The sequence below is a fragment of the Opisthorchis viverrini genome (genome assembly GCF_000715545.1).
Source record: "Opisthorchis viverrini unplaced genomic scaffold opera_v5_51, whole genome shotgun sequence".
NCBI lineage: Eukaryota > Metazoa > Platyhelminthes > Trematoda > Opisthorchiida > Opisthorchiidae > Opisthorchis > Opisthorchis viverrini.
The window spans coordinates 1576180-1594082 of record NW_008751707.1 but is presented as its reverse complement, the minus strand read 5'-3'; the positions used below and the strand labels follow the sequence as shown (position 1 = coordinate 1594082).

Sequence of the window (17903 nt, the reverse complement as noted above, 5' to 3'; positions counted from 1 at the left end):
TCATGGTTGTACGGCAGTGAAGCATCGGTGTTGAACACTGATATCATGCTGTCGATGATGATGATGATGATGACTGACTAACTCAATGTGAGCCGTTACCTGACATGTATGACTACCACCCAAACACTGAACCCCTCAGACACCCAGGCTACTTAAAGTTTCTTGTTTCTCATTTTTGAATTTATGACATTCTAGTCTTGAGGAATCTCGGTCTTTTTCATGCTAAAACTCAACTTTTTTATCAGTGAAATGGTGATTAAATAGACTAGGCTTACAAAGCTGGGTTACAAGTTATTGGAATGCTACGAGGTTTCCAAAATTTTGTTCCTTTGTGATCTGAAATCGTTCGACGTTTCGTGAAATATTTTTATTCCACGGGGAAGTTACAGTATCCTGCACGCGATGGTTGCTCCTAATCACAACGATACGAGGTGCAGAACACTAACCGAACTATCTTGTTTTTCTGCAGTTTCCGGGACAGTAAAATGTGGCATGAAATTTTGTGTGGTGTAAATGGTTTCAGCATTACATTCGATACCTATTCTCTGTCAAGTCCGAACCAATTCAATGCTCTCTATCTAGAATACCGTATCTAAGAGGTGCAAAATGTAATTTGAGCAACCCAATATGGATGATCAACTCAAATACCCAGTCAACTAATTCGGTGATTTTTACCATTCTTAACGGGCCTGTAACGCATGTGTTAGATTGTTCTTAGCAATCAGATACTGGTCAGTTTCAAGGTCCAATGATCTTGTGACTAATATTTACCCGGGCCCTGTATTAGTGGCGAGACTATCGGTCATTCGTTTGGGAGAACAAAGACATCACCGATGCTCAGTGGCTGATATACCGCTTCCCTTTTTGATAGTTATATTTGGCCACCAAGGTTTCTACCGCCTCAGAGGTTTCGCTGTTCTTTTCAGATTCCAGGCCATGTACTTCTTTGGCAGGTTCATTTTTGTTTCAACATGATTGTCATTCATCGATGGAATTAGGGCCTTCTTTTTGTACTTTGTATCCGGTGCAGCTAGCAGACATCACCATATACGTTGCATCTCGAATATAGACTCCGTGATCCCTGATGCGACGGTTTGAATGATTTCAAAGGAAAGTACAGTAGCTTTCAAGTAAGCAACCTCAAAACACATAATAATCCCCTTGAAAGGGCTTATATTAGTGGGCCTTTTGAGGATACCTCCCAACAATTCAAAGAACCCCCTCCCCATTGTGTAACAAACGAGGCCTTGCAAAGAGAATTCATCCATCCACCATGAAATGCTTTTCTTTTATAATCTAAAACCCATTCACTCCATCCGATTGCCATGGAATGGCTGATTCCGACATCCCTGCCAAAATTACCATCCAAGTAAACGACGGAAGCAGAAGAGCAAGCAAGAAAGCGCGATTGCTGGAAGACAGTCAATTGATCGTTCTCCCACCAGCTGTATGTTCCGTCAGTAGTGCATGGGCAATAAAGGTCTGCTTAGCTTGTCGACTAAAGGACACATAGAAGTTGTTTGGTCCTCATTACGGCAATTGACTGAATGTGCTGAATGTGACGGCTTTGAACCCAAGGAGAGTCCCATCACTTGCTTCATTCCAGCTCACATTCAGAATACCGCTTTGCTGGGCGCGTGATCTTAGTTCAGCACTAGTTTCGTTTCACGAAAATTGTATCTGCCAATCGTTTCTTTTAATCGGTTTTGTGTGGGCTAAGTCTGACTTCAAAAACTTTGCTTTAGTTCATGTATTCAGGGGATTAGATATTATTCAGGATGCACGAGTTGGCTGGATGTTTAAGCTTGTCACATTACTTCACCCATTAGATATTTTTTGCCAGACCGCTATAGCACTTATGGATCATTCACTTTCACCGCATTCTTCACAAGTCTCAGTCGACAAGATTTCAATCTCCCGGAGAGTAGAGCAATTCAACTAGGTGACTGTGTTAGAACGTTGTTTATCAGATCAATATAAAGATGCTATTCAAAAGTCTGCACAACTTTCAAAAAGGTGCTCTCATTTCTATTAAAATCGTCCCCAACATGTAATAAGTCCTCATAGCAGGTGGTGAAACAAGTAATCCCAAAAGGCATTGTCTCTCCAGAGGAAGCAAGTCGGACGGACAGACCACTTCTACTTAGTCAGGGTGTGATTTCACAGCCATGGAAACCAAGGGGAACGCTCCAGCACTTTTTCACAGTGCTGTGTAGTGAACCCTAGTGTGTAAGGCCTCACTGGTAGTTTCGGTTACATAATAATAACAATAATAGTAACAATAATAATACACGAAACACATTTTCGGGATCTACTTGGTCTAGTGTTCTTAGTCGGTGTCTGGCACCTAAGTCCGCTTTTTCACGAGTTTTCCTGTGCTCCTACGGAATTGAAGGCTCCAAGGAGAGCGATTTCAATTATGAGTTGCCTCCAGATAAACAAATTTCTCTCAAACTACGAGGTAACTGAGAAATTACATGGTTGTTAGTTAGACCTATCAAACCACACTAGTCTTGTCGAAGAACAGTTCCCGCTTCAGTTTGAACTCGGTGCAATTGCCCAATCGTGTTAGATTTTTCTGGAAAGAGTTTAATTTCAGTTTGATNCAGTTTGATGTCTGACTTACTAGAGTAATGCCCCAACTGGCTAATCTCCATTACACGGACGCCACTGAACACCTATCAGGCCATCAGTGGAGCAAGCAGTTCGCTTCGAAACAAGAAAGGAAACTTACTCAAAATCCAAGATATTCCGGTTGAGTTGATCTGTATGTGTATCGGAGGACCAACTCAGTCGAGCAGTACTTAGCACGAAACATAGAAAATTCGGAAGTTCTCACACTTTTTATCTACTTTTTCCACGAGCTGGTGCATTGATATCAGATTCCATGCACTGTCTCCCGAAGGCTCACCTTCCAGGAGAGGCCAAAAACCTATCTTCGGTGGAATTATTGCAGTCACCTTTGAACGTGTCGTTAGAGGAATGTAACTGTTGGCCGCTTCATATTACTTTCTGGAAGGCTGAACTTTGTAGATAAGTACAGACGCGCTTACTCACGAAAATAGTTAAAAGTAAAATCGGAATGGGACCCTAAGTCGCCTGATACGTATGATCAAAGTCCACAATGATCAGAATGCTCAATCCAAGCTGGCTATCAATTACGGATACTTGCATTAACATGAAAGGTTGGCACCCATCACAGCAAATGGGTCAGTGCATACTACGGCACATCAAGGAGAAGCTTTCGACTTTGGATGAGTGACGGATCAATCAGCTATTAACTGCTTCCAGTAAAGTGAACTGACAATGGTTAACCTAACAGGTTCGTAAATTTAAGCCGGAAGGCCATTTCGGATAATTCTTTTCTTTATGAAAACCAGGCTTCCTATATGCAGATTTTTTTACTCGCCTGCGTGAGTTGTTGCCACATGACTCCTGTCACCCTTTTCACGATTCCGGCCGTTTCGCGTAAAAATGTCTCTAATTACAAACACGCGGTGTTAGTTTTATGTCTCCTTCTTGTGCCAATTGTTGTGCTGAGTTATATTTCAGTTGTATCTTAACTGACATCTGGGAGCCTGCCCCAAATAACTCTGGGTATTTCGGTCCAAGTTGAGGTGCTTCAGTTTTGTTTTTTCTTACTGGTTACCGTGCTAGTCATGGGTTTCATTGCTACAGAAAGGGCAATCGGGGATGAAGTGTCATATCCATCGCGGAAGTTAGATTACTCGAGATTCTGCATAGTGTAACCAGTGTGCAACTTTCGATTCTCGAACATGATTGTTCATACACACTTTCATTTTCTGTCAGGTTCTACCCAGTGATTCGCATCATTCATCGGATCCTCGTAACTCGGATGAACTTCCGCCCTTCGTGACCTATTTGATGAACGCTTCAAAGTTGCTCACAAGCCCATTGCAAGTTTATATCTTGCTGAGTATGACCAATGGCTCGGTTACTCAAACGTTGAATTTCATTCGAACCGGTTTGCGGCATCCGAATAAACCAGCTGTGTTTAATCCTCCACTATGGACGCCAGAAGCAGATGCGCAGCTTAAATCCACAGAACTTTCCGTTCTCTGTGGATTGATCGAACGTTTCGGTGCAAACGAAGTATGCAGCCGAATAGCATACTTAGCAATGTAATGCATTTGACTTCTCTAATTTTTGGTTCAGCTGTTTTTGTTATGTGATTTAGATTGTTAAGAAATATACACTTCATAAATGCCTTCCACTGTTTACTTCGTTCCTGTATTTTATAGTCGTTTGGTTATCACGGGCTCTTTCATATATTTAAAGACTTGGGTACAAAAGTGAAGGCGGTTTATTTGTTTTCTGTATAACAGGGTTTGTCAGGACGTTGGAATGTCCCAGTAAACATCACGTGTCTAACCCAACGAGCTTTCAAAATATCTACACCATTTATTGCTAGCTGTCTTTGTAGATTTTTCCATCTGCAACCCTCCTGGAGGCAGAGGGACGCCACTTTTGTGTTCCATTAACTTTACTGTGATAGTTTCCTGCGAGAGGATGATGGCAAACCAATATTACCTTAAGCGACTGCTACCGATGATTAACAGCCTGTAGCAAAATCAACATATACTGTTAGCCACTTTTGATTTCAATGCCCAATTTCGTAGATGGCACAAAGATTGAGGCGTTCAGTATCTATTGGCAGACCCGATGGCATTGCCACCCTGTAAACGGCTGCAAAGTTCCACTGATTCACTCTTGTTTTGATGGCATATGCCTGAAGCACTGTAGACACCGGTATCAGCTAATTTCCGTAGAATATAGAATGTCATGACAACGTCGCCCTACCATCATTTGGGCATTTGACCAGTTCACCGAACTTAGACACCGGTAGTTAAATACTTGGCATCCACTGGTACCATCGATTCGGAAGAGTCGTACCTTACAGGCTTTACGTAAGCACTGTTCGATGACAGTGTAGTGTGTCCGGAGCCCTGTGTATTCACTTCTTATTTACGAAGCTTTCTGTAGCTGTGTGCTCTCTGACGGAGATATCTTCTATCATAATCATCAATGACTGCAACGTCTGAGGGAAACACTGGTGCTTCACTGCCGTAGAACCATGTCAGTAAGATCGTGTTTGTTTTTCTGATGAACTTTTTTGCGGCCAACTATCGTTGGGTTATGATTGACTTCTCAGCAGTGTGCTTGCTGAGTACTCATACATATGGTATCACCTGTTCGCGAAAGCGACTTGCATCCTCTGAACGCGACACGGTTCTTATGCTAGTAGCACTTTGAGTAACCGGGTGGGGTCTCAACATATCAATACTGGTCACCGAAGCTTCATAGAATGCCTAACTAAGGTCATCTGTTCGGCTGCTGTTTCGCTTCACCACCGTTAGAAATCCTGTCATTAAATTGGGGGCTTACGCGTGGTGCCTTCTCTAGGACCTTATAAGCTCTAAACGGTGTCAGCCTAATACGGCCACAAAGTGATCAACGATTCTTATCCGACTCGTTTAACCTTCTTAGTGAATTCACGCTGTTCCGATCCATGTCTACCTCCGTAGAAGGGCGCAGCGGACGACCGAAATGCTTCAGTCACATTTTGTCTTTTACGTCCCATTGATCCAACAGGCAATATAAACCGGTGAGCTTTCGATGTCACGAAGTAATTGCTGCTCTTCTGCTGTAGGTGGAAATCTTGCAGTGTACATTTTAGCTCAGTGCTCGAATTTTTATGGAAGACAACTGCTATTCTCCCGAATAAATTCCCTTTTTGGCATCGTACGTTAGCTGTTGATCATAAGACAACATCAGAAACAGATCACAACGTACTGTCGTCGAACGGATGGCGGCGATCTACTGTGTGTTACATCGTGAGCACGGTCCTGTCGTGATAGTATGTGGCAATATATTAAGGTCAAGGTGATGTCTTGATGCATGACTAGTTTGTCGTGCACAGCTTGTCAATAGACGTTCGTCTAGACGCTGTTCAACCTGTGGGTCGGATACAGCTATGTTTTTCAATCTGCATCGGCTGCCAGTCAGCTAATTTTCAGCTTGCTACGTAAAATGTAATACTGTCACAGTAAAATCGGTTCTTGCATCCATTGGTGTTCGGCATCAATACATGCATACATACCGATTAACCCTTTCCACGATGGAAGTCGATCACAATCAAAGCGCAGTTTGCGCTGTTTTTGTATTGTTCACTGGCCTCTCTTGGTCGGTTTGTTTATCTCCATTAACCACCAGTCCGTTACGAGCCACGTCTTGGGATTCACTTACATTTTGATATCGTTGAAGCATGTAAAGAACTGAATGATCCTACATCTTTAGTGCATCCATGAAACACATGCCTCGTTCGGTGCATGTGACCCTCGCGTGTTTTTCCACAGTAACAAATTTTCGCATTACGAAAAAGCGACTCTTCACACACACTTGTGCGTCCTGGTGTTCGCTTCATGTCTTGGCAGGCCGTACAACCACTTCTGTCCGCGGTCTCTTCAGTTATCAAGCACATTATTCAACGCAATGGAAGTGCGCTGGCGGTGTTTTTTTACACTGAATTTTGTTTCAAACATCCCATAGCACCATATCTAGGTGGTCGCCAAATATGATGCTTACTACCGTCGACGTTCCCCTGATACCAAACGGAATCGGATCTTACTGGAAGCGTTTATGTCTACAGTTTTACGCTGCTATTTTGAATGTCATGTCTCGAAACAAAGTTCTCCGTATTCAGGTAAAAGAACCAATTAAGGGTTGCTGTATTCGGGGCATCCAGTTTATATACTATAGAACGTGTCACTGAGTTCGGAATTACCGATTAGATTTACAGTATCCCAAAAAATCAAATATAGCGCTTGATTTACTTTTAACAAAGTGCAGTGCTACGAAAACCTACCGCTTATGTAAGAACACCCCGAAAGAGGTAGGCAGCGGCACCCCATAAGCACGCAGTGAGGTAGAGTCACTCATTCTAATTCTCATTAAGTTGATAGCAAGCTCGTTATCGACCATTCGGCTTTCACTCCGACGATGGTTCATGCTGTTTATGGAACATGCACAGCTGCCTTCCCGTATTTGTTCAGTCCCACGTGTGATCAGTGCTGGTGTCAACAATAGAAACTTATACCGCTTCTAGGGTGTAACCCAACACCGGCGTTTGCTGCAGGATTGTCTTACAGCCCCATAGATCAACGTTAAAAAGCACTGGGCTCTAACATATTGGCTGGGACCTTCACATCACAGAGTACTGTAAGTAGCCTTAACCTTGTGTAAAAATGTGAAACAAAGTTCGCACACTTTAAGGCTCGTGGATTGCATTAGCATGTGTTTTGTGATTCGGCTGATCCGTTGTTACGGTGAGATCGGAACAAGACCCAGTGGTAGATGAGAATCCATTTCCTTGTCTTCGTACATTGTTTTCCAACTGGGTAATCAGTAGCTGATTGTCAACTGCATACTAGTTCCGATGTGGTAAAGCGTTAGATTGTTCTCTTTCTGCTTCTTCCTCAGGCTGCCACACTGCCTAAACTTCCCTATCGTTTTCTGTTGTTATTCGGATCTCATGGTTTCCCATCTTTTATTTCAGATAGATAGTACGAACTCTTCACCTGTCATTTTCCATTGGAGCCCTATATAAGCATCGTTTGTCTGTCATGCCCATTCACACGCCTCTCAGCCCTAGTCCCTCTGAGAAGCTCTTAGGCCCAGGCCATGGACCGGGTGTCTGGCCTTTACGTGAACGTCTTGCATTGGCCAGCGCCCTGCTGGATGTGGACAATCAGCAAGCTAGCTGGCAAGCCATCGGAAAAAAATTAGCACGCTTCACTACTGTCGACCGTCCTGGGGACTGGTGTTCCGCCCGTGCATGTGCCAAGCAGTATGCACTGTTGTTGGACTCAGCTGAACTAACCCGTCGTCAGAAATCTCATAACGAGATCCAGGCCACTCGTGTTAACATTCTTCATGCAACTCAAAATCCAGTCACTCCGGGGTTGAGTATCACAGAGCGCCTCGTGAAGCGTCTCACTGCCGAGCGCGTAGAAGAATTGCGGGAACGAATCGAGTTGGGTCAGAAGTATTATGGGTAAGAAAGCTATTTACATCCAACGTTTGTACTCACAGCTCTTCGTTTCAGTTTGTAAGGGACAAGGTATGAATGCTATTTTACACCATCGGTCACTCTAATCCAGTGTACGCGAATCGCACTCTGCTTCTAGAATAACGGGATTTTCTTTCTCACAAACGATTGCTGAGCACGTTCAGTCGTACAGTTAACTAACCGTGAGGTTGATTATCCTGACTTACAGTTAGCTCCAATACAATCAGCCCTTTCTGATTATAAGGCTACTACTTAGACAAACATATACCAACCGGCTTGGTCCTTCGATGCGTTATTCAGTTAACTTTGTACACCCATCATTTGATCTAGGGTTACTTACCTATTTAGTTTAGTGTCCTGTACCCTCTGTCCATAGGCCGCGACGATTTTGTTCGTTACTCTAATGTATGTCTTAATGGTTGCTAATGATTCGGCCTGCTTCGTGGTTATCATACTCATTTGATAGTGACTGTCTGGTGGGCATTTAGCAGTGGACACCAGGAATCTGTCGCGTGAGCCTCACCTTGGAGTGGCAACCGACTACTAGATCTTGGCAACTGATGACTCGTTTTCGGTCTCACTTGGTATTCTACTCCATCTGACGATACCGAATCATATCTCCAGTTATCTTCTGGATGATATCTACTTGTTGAATAAGGTGATGTTGTATCTGACTACCCTCAGTGACACTATTCTCCAGGCGAGATGGACCAAGTGGTTAGAGCGCGAATTTACTGACCGGTAGGTCCGTGGTTCGAACCCGACCTCTTCCACTGGACTTTCCCTGTCTAGGCTTGGGCAACCTGGCAGTATCCCAGCCCTCGTGCCTCCTTCGTGTGGCATGGCAGCTAGGCACCGAAAAGGTGCTACAGCTGGACGATTTATTTTATTTTATTTTATTATTTTATTTAGGCCACAAACACAGCTCACTTTATGGCGTCTCAATGAGTTGTTGTGTCAAGCCATCAAACCATGCTTAAAACCAACAACTAGGGTTGGAAGTTTTGATCTAACCTCAGTCTGCAGCTCAGACATTCACCATGAGTTCGCTTTTCGTACAGAGCCTCTTAGTTTACCTTCTGTTGTTTGTCCTAGCATCCTGGATTCTAGAGCCGAACTCAGCAAGCACGAAAGGCAAAAACATTTTAATAGTTAATCAGTGCACTCAACGTTTTCGGACCAGGTAAAGGAAACCAAATCACAAGTACAATCAAGCATGTAGGATATATACTCGACACCCGAATAGCTCAGTCCTCTGTGGTTTCACCTGGCAGGCAAGTGGGTGGCCACACCATCCTATTCTTCAAACAAGGTTGGGTACTTCGAATGTAACATACAGAGTCCAGTGATCTACGTACTGTCTAGTAAACATGTTCGGTTTCATTAACCTATTCACTCTGAACATAGTGGACGCAGTCGTCCAGGGCAAGGCAGCATCGCTGCTTCCATAAATGTGGACATGTTGGTCTTTTGGGGAGAAACACTCCACTGCCTTCACATTTCTATCGCAGAGGACAATATGACTTTACCCCCCAGATCGCCTCGTATCATGATTACTTGTAGTACGGAGTCTCGCTGCTTTTGCTCTGACTGCCCTCCTTTAGCCTTCCTGGCATTTTTACATCTTGTGGAACGAATCTTCAGCCAGTGTAATCCACAGGATCATTGCAGCACTCAAAACTGTCCAGCACGTCAAGGTGGCGGCTTTGGGTCCGGAAGCCACATTACCAAAAGAGCTTTATATGGAACCTTGGGGAGTTGCTCAATCTAGGTAGGCACATGTGAGAAGCACACTCTGTCTTTATACAGAATCCGCGTTGAGTAACTGTATCCTAGTCAGTTTGTGACTGCGAAGCGAGACTCTGTGGCCCGTCCAAGGCTCCCAACAGACGTCTGAATCAACGATGTCTGTCCGTCTCCGTACACAACCAAACCGACTTCAGCCTGGACTCCGCGAAAGACGAATTTCACTTCTAACTGAAGAAAGTCAATTACAAAACTCAATACGGACGTTTTTTGCTGCACAGGGATACGAATACTCAAGTTGGTTGATTTGACTGGTTATAACACCTTAAAATGTCGATATTCCGCCGACATTCAACTCAGAGGCAGTGGGGGTTTCTGGTACAAGTTGTATGTGAACAATGGACAAAACAGGGATCTTTAATTTGCCATTTCTAGCGAATTTTCAGGGAAAATGTCTCTATATGGGTTCATCTGCTAGACCGAAGTAAATGCCCGCCCAGGGGAAGAACACCCCAGTAAGATGCCAGTAATAATACCTAATACCTAAAATACCATCAGGTCATCCATCATCACCTTGATGATATGCTAACGGGAACACTTACATGGTGTCACATTAAGATGTGTTATCACGATGAAAGCTAAAGTAGGGCGCCGGTACCTACTGAGACCTACTGATACTGATCTCTGTTGTTTCGCCAGTGTGTTCAAGGTAATTGGTGTCATGCAACAATCCCCTGAACGTTCTCCCATCGATCGGGTCTACATCGGTGCTTAGGGCTTGCATGCAGCACCAAATTCGGCCCTCGTCCGTGACCTCTACTATGCGCAGACGTCTAATGGTTTAACTACTGCTGACCGTCAAACTATATTCGGTTGCCAGCCCTTTGTATTACACCATCATTCCATGGCTTACTAGGCTAGGTTGCTTCCAACTTTGTGGAAAAAATGGTGCAACTCGAATGCACTGTTGGGACGTGTGCGAACCATGCGGTCGATTTTGACCCTAAACAAATTTGTCGTACGTTCCAAACCGTTCCAAACCGTAGTAAGTTACTGCTATCCGCGGAGATGGATTGCATGTGCGTTGAAGAGCACGTGGTGAGTCACGAGGTTTTCGTATGTGTTGGGCCTAATTCAGCCTGTATCGTTAGTCTGACACGCCCCGGAAGTGGCGAACAACACTTTTCCTGTAAAACAGCGAAACCAATTCGTGTTTGCTTTAACTTTTTGCCATTCATACTACGGTAATCTCTGTAAGAACACTTGAGCTGTTTTTACCTTTGTGGTCTTGTTTACATGAAGCTTCAGTCTTAAACGGGACCAGAATCCAACAGGGACTTGAGAATCAGTACCACTCAGAGGGTCGATTCAAATCCTGAGCAGTGCGCTGCTGGTTTCATCTTTCTTGGGGCCGCTTTTATGCAGCATTTTCCACTAAAGAATATAATACTCGAGAGATGCAAGTGTAATCCAGCTAAGTCTCCCGTCAACTCCAAAGTAATTGGCAGATGGGCGTTTATCGCAAAGATGTAATAAGTTTATTTTCTAGCCTCCATTAAGTTCACAAACAGACGGGACCCCGTTGGTTGACTTCAGTATGAATACTCCAGGAGAGTTAGGCGAAATTGCACTTTCCCAATCTGGCCAAAACTCCGTTTAACATCTTCCCCTAGTTTCGATGCGGGATTTTCCATTACTTTACGGTGACTTTTTACGGAAGCATGAGGCTCATTGAGTGTTCTCTTTCGAATTATGCGCCATACTTGGCAACAACCGACAATGTGTGCATCTAAAATATTTCATTTGCCTAATCCTGATGTGATAGAGTGCACGAACGTGGTGTTTTTGGTGTAAAACAGTTTTTTGTTGATGTCATCGGTAAAATTACCCTACTGTCATTTAAAGAATGAAATAACTTCACTCGTTCGGCTGTAACAGCCTTTCGGCGCCTAGATGCCATGCCACTCGAAGGAAGCACGATGGCTGGGACACTGTCAGCTTGCCCAGGAAGTCGAGAGGCATAGGTCGGGTTCTAACCACGGACCTTCCGGTTAGTAAATTCACGCTCTAACCGCTGAGCCATCTCGCCCCAATGCCTTCACTTATAGACCATCATTTTTGTTGTCTTGTTGTTTGATGAGTAGAACTCTGGGTTTACCCTGCAAGGTAAATGTCTTCAAGTTCACAGATGAAACAGTCAGCCACACGTATGGTAGTTGTTTTGCCTATGCTTGAGTGTTATCGTTTCCTCTTTGATTACTGAACAAATTCTTTGGCATGCAGCGTTTACATCGCACCAAACAATTGAGCCACCGAATTGTTTCCTTTGTACTCTGTCTTATAGAAAACTGGAATTGTGAAAGCCGTTTCTCCAAGGTCTCTTGTAGTGAATCTACTCGGATGGATGTTTAAATCAGTAGGCTATTGTTCTCGCCAATAACGGTGGCCTAATCGGTCTAGCATTACGGAGAAACAGGTCCACTGGTGTACAAAGGAACAAACCGTAATGACATTGATGTATGAGATGTTCTGGGGAGGCTGATGTGGCCTCTGATTCCTGTTTCTCTTCTCAGGTGGCGTTATTTTGGGGTCTATCAAACAGCACAGTTCCTGGATGTAGTGAAAGGACTTCGACCGGAATGCAGTGTGCTTCTGCATTTCACTTCAAACCTAACTCTGTGAAACTTCTTCTGAAGTATGTCTTAAATTCAAACTCACTCAGACTCAAAACGACAAGAAGTCAGAAGAAGATTCATTTTCGACGATAAGGGATCTAGATATAGGGAGAGCAATACGGGTCCCGTCGCGTTTAGACGCCTCCTGGTTGAAACCTTCACCGGATCATGTAGAAAAGTTCATGCCATGTCATTTGATTGCGTCTGATGAACGGCTAGTGTCCTTGAAGATTCGCACATGAGTACTCACATACAGGAAGTTTGACAAAGTAGAGACTCAAGTTTTGATGGTCGGTGGTTGATGACACCAGGTGCAGTGTTCTCACGAATAACAATTGCGCAAATTATGGTATTAGTCGAAGTTATACGTGGCCAATTGACGATGGAGTTGTTGAATACAGGGTATAATGTCACTGCATGTTAGTTTCTCGCTAAGGTAGTTTTGCTAGCATACTGAGAAAGCAGAAAACAACTATGACTGAAACTGCTCAGTCTTGTTCTCCTGGTATGCTGACGTACTGTGGGCTGTTGTGAGGACACCCAGTGAACAAGGATGCGAAAATAATATTAAACGTTCCAAACACTCACGTCTTCTAAAATAAAAATAAAAATAGTTCAGTTGTAACACCTTTCGGTGAACTGCTCAGTCTTGTTCTCCTGGTATGCTGACGTACTGTGGGCTGTTGTGAGGACACCCAGTGAACAAGGATGCGAAAATAATATTAAACGTTCCAAACACTCACGTCTTCTAAAATAAAAATAAAAATCGTTCAGTTGTAACACCCTTTCGGTGCCTAGCTGCCATGCCAACAGAAAGAGGCACGAGGGCTGGGATACTCCAAGGTTGCCCAAGCCTAGATAGGAGCAATCGAGATGCTGAGGTTGGGCTCGAACGACAGGACTTGCGATCCGTAAGCTGGTGCCTTACTCACTGATCTATCTAAAATAGGTTTTGCTATCTTATAGTACGCGATAATGTACCGAAATCCAGCATTGATCGGGAGCTGTAAGAGTGGTTTGAGCTACCCTCGATGGAATGCTTGTAGCACCCCTACTAAGGATGTCCAGTAGCTTTTGGATATGTTGCAGACGTACACTTTTTGTCGCGTTCCGCCAAAATCTCATGACAGGACAGGTTGCTTGGCAAAAAAAGGTACTCGGATTCCGTTACCTAACTGTATCTATCTATAGGGAATACGCTCCACTCAAAATGCTGCTTTACTGGTTTTGGAGGGATCTCTGAATCCTCTGCAAAGTTGCAAACGTAATGAACATCTGAAGCATTCGTGCTAGTCGAAGTGGAAAATTGCATTGTTTCCTGGAATCATGTCGAAACTTGTTGAAACACGTGTCCTTCGTCCAATCAGTCACTTTTCGTCCTAAAACATCTCCTAGAAGAAGCGCTTTACTTCACACTTTGGCATCCATCGAAGCTGTTAACTATATTAAGTATCGTTTATTACCTGAGCCTTCAGACTTGAACCAGTCAGTATCGCGGCACGATTTCGTACTTCTGAATACATTTAACAAGTCCATTGCTTACCTACTGCCAGCATAATATATAAAGTAAAGAGTGTGGAAGACGTACTTTACGTTTTCTTCCATTTCATTTATCTGTTCCAGTTTTCTTAAGACGATGCACACTGAGATTCAAGAGGGGCTTTATGACAATCACCTTGAGAAGCTTTGTGAAGTTATGAATATTCCACTAACTTCAGAAAGGGATATGTCGGTTTCTGACACAGAGGAATCCCAAATTTCTTCAGGAAGTCGCGAAACCCGGTCCAAATCTGCTTCGAAAAGCTCCACTCAAGCAATTGATGAGAAAATTTTGGAGTTCGCCCAATCCTGGTCAGAAGTGGAAACCATGTGTCAAGTACCCAAATCTGTGTGGATTTGTCCTCCAGGTATTGCGGCTGGCAAAACCACCAAGAACATATGTTCAGGAACTGCTGGAGCCGCACGCTTGAATCAGCTGCTGAACGAGGCATCGGCTACTTTCCGTTCTTCAGGTTCAAAACCACCTCTTGCTGTATTAGGAAGGCGTTCCCGGTTGACTGTGAAGTCTGCCGGTGAAACTGCAGCCTCCCGCAACACCACGGCAACTACGCGGGCTGCCGTAGCCACCCGACAACGGTATCTTGCTAATGCTGCTCGAAATCGAGCACCCTCGACTGCACGCGTTGCTCGTTCGCTACCTACTCGGGCAAGAAAGGTACTGGTTACGGTTCCTGATACCAGTCTTGATGAAATACAGTCAACCGTCTATCGAAGTCCTACACAAAGTAAGCTACAAAAAACAAACCGCTCCTTAACGTGTCGTAGGTTTTAAGCGGAAGCTTGAGGCAGTCCAGTCCGTTTGTAAACGTAGGCTTATTTACATGGTGGCTACATGATTGCTGCAAATGTAATCTCGTTCATATCCACAAGTGGATTTGGCTTTCCATGGACTGAGGGAACCTATGTCCTAGTTTTCGTAGAATATGGTTTTAGCCCCAATCAATAAGAAGAAATGGGTGATGGACCCAAGTACATATCACAATCAAAAGAGTCCTTGAGCGAGACTCGAACCCGCACACTCGCGGCGCAAGTCCTCTACTAAATGACCCACCGCGGACGCTACTCCGCGTCACACTTGAGGTTCACCTTGGTTTTCTACACCTCCGCATAACGGATCAACAATTGATATCCGTCAGTGTCATCAGTGAACCCCTGATATGGTTTCCACACTGGGCTAGACGTTGATGTTAACCCAAATGGCATTAGTTTTAAATTGATATGAGAGAGACGAGATTAGGGAAAATGAACTCAAGTGCACAATACAAACGACAACAGAACCCTTAGGAGGGACTCGAGCCTCACCTCAGTATTGCAGTTGTTCCATCTGTAGACAGCGTACCGTGAATCCGATCACTTTTTCACAAAAAGTGCAAGCCTTTTCCATAGAACTTGGTGATGGATGAAGCAATGTTCGTATGAACAACAAACACCAATAGAAGACTGTTTTTAAGACCATTAGTCATCTCGTCTTTCCGCAATTATAATTACCAAGAGAGGTCGGCCGAAAAGACGGTTCACAATCGGCTTCTGTTACGACTAGTTTCCTGGGAATTTTCGGTTTAGCTTCAAGTCCCTTCAACAATATGTTTAAAATGTTCTCCAAAATTCAAAATTTCCTCAGGAATTCCACGAACTTTTTGGGCGTATCCCTTACACCCCAGTATGCTCACTTTCTTGAATTCCCAGTGGAATTTTTATGAATGCCGTTCGGCATTTTCATACTACACAAGTTTTTTTTACCTTGGTTTCAGGGTGTAGTTGTGTCAAAGCTAACATTGATTGAGTTGTCACATAGTATATTTGGTTTGTTTTCTTTGAATACAAAATTCAGAGTTCAGCATCTTCACTGAGCTATTTTGGCGAGAGCATTCCACTCTTATTCCGTCGAACTAAGTATGTACATCAGTTGCTTGTACTTCCAATGTATATGGTAAAGTACTGTGTTTCATTTTAATATCCTACTCAATTTAAAACTTTTTTACCTCCGTTCATAGGCCTTAGACCTGAATCGATGCCTGATTCACCCAGCTTGAGGAGAGCATCAACAACTGCCCTTGAGCTAGGTGAGTTCCCCGTGGGCATCCTTAGCGGTGCATCAACTCCATCAACTACAGCGATGTGTTCGTCCGACACAGATGAGCTCTCGGATGTTGCCGCAGAGGAAACTCTTGGTGTGTCATTTTCATCCGATAGTTCTTCTACTGACAAAGCAAGCGATTTGGAAGAGGATGAAGCTGCTACTCCCGCCATGTGCGCAACATCAAACTCAGATGCCTCTCCAAGTTCGTCACAAATGACAGAAGCTGCGAGTCACGTAACTGAGACAGAAGGAGATAGTCCACCGGATGCGTTGACTGATCAGCCGGAAACAGTGTCGGTCGGATTTGACAGCGAAGGCACACCAACTGTTAGATCGCTTGTAGCGGAGCCTGTGACCGGTGAAATTCCGTCACCCATGACCGTTCCTGACCCTCCGCTTGTTTCTGCTCCACTACCGATTGAAGATGCTGAAGATGCTGAAGAAGAAGAAGAAGCAGAAGAGGAAGTGAAATCGACGTTTCCCGAGGAAGTACCCGAGGAAGTCCCCGGAGAAACCTCTTCTTCGGTACCAAGTATGACGATGATCAACAAATTCCTAGTCGCCAGTCCAGCCTATATGGAAGTTAAACTGGAGGCTTCGCCTGGTGCCTCCAGCGAAGATGTTTCTGCAGCAGAGACACTACCAAAAACACTTGAACAAAAAAGTGAACCCGATACGGGTACGTGTCCGACCGCAGAACTCACCGACGGCCTTCACGCTACACCGTACCCACAAGAAACCAATATTTGTGTTTCTGAGACTCCGAGCATACCATCAACCTACTCCGTTTCTTCCCAAACCCCCACTGCTGTTTCGCCCAAAGTTAGTGGTAAACTAGAGTCATTTGTGTCTGCGACGCCAATCTTGGCTGTATCCTGTGAAACTACCGAGCCTAACGTGCTCCCTGTGGTACATTTAAATTCACCGGAAACCGATCCTCATTTTAACTTGGAATATCCGTCTCTGGACTTGGAAACTTTATGCGTGCCCAAAACTGATGCAGGCGATTTTGATAAATCTCAGGTAGCAGGAGACCCCAGTCTGCATCAGTTAGGTATCGGTGTTGTAACAGCGGCTTCTCCAATCGATGCACCATCACCGGCAGTTTGTCTGAGTTTACTCAATGACAGTGAATTAACCTGTGCGAAATCTCCGGATTCTCCTCCGCCCATACTGATCCAACCAGATAAGGAGCTCGCAGTTGAACTTTCACCCTTCACAGAAAGCGACTATCTCTGTTCGATACGTGTCGTTTTGGAAAAAAATGTCGAATCTCCATCAGTGTCCAATGGTTCACAGCATCAGCGTCACGAAAATATGATCAATGACAATCTTGGTGATGGCAAAACTGTATGCGGTAAAGACATTCAGGATCACCGAACACGACGGCCACATACGCGTAAACGCAAGTTCACCAAAAGTATCGAGAAGCCTTTATTTGTTGACTCCCCGTTCGTCAGTCTTCCAACCTTAGATGCGGATGAACTGGCTTTGCTAGGTGTGCAAGCTGAACCGAGTCCAACGGTCAAAATCGAACCGTTATCTTCCAATTTCAGTCCCATTCGTCCCCAAGAACCGTGAGTTGTTGACTCAACTATTCTCCCCATTCAGTTTGAATTCATAATTTCGTTTCACTTCACTCGGTCATTTCAAAGGAAAAAATCAAGCATCTTTATTCCTACGTTCAATTCTAAGATTACTGCAGATGCCACAACGGCATAACTATAGCTTTCCGTCCCATAGGACCTTAACA

General features: G+C 44.2%; 1 protein-coding gene across 1 annotated transcript in view; it reads left to right on the top strand.

Moving 5' to 3' along the window:
* T265_13276 (hypothetical protein) overlaps positions 1–17903 on the top strand; it is a gene marked incomplete at both ends in the record, with an annotated part of 44362 nt that overhangs the window by 14224 nt on the left and 12235 nt on the right. Inside the window, 4 exons of the mRNA XM_009168073.1 lie at positions 3811–4113; positions 7581–8074; positions 14134–14795; positions 16065–17727. Of these exons, the coding sequence (XP_009166337.1) occupies positions 3811–4113; positions 7581–8074; positions 14134–14795; positions 16065–17727 (3122 nt within the window). The remainder of the gene's footprint in view (positions 1–3810; positions 4114–7580; positions 8075–14133; positions 14796–16064; positions 17728–17903) is intronic.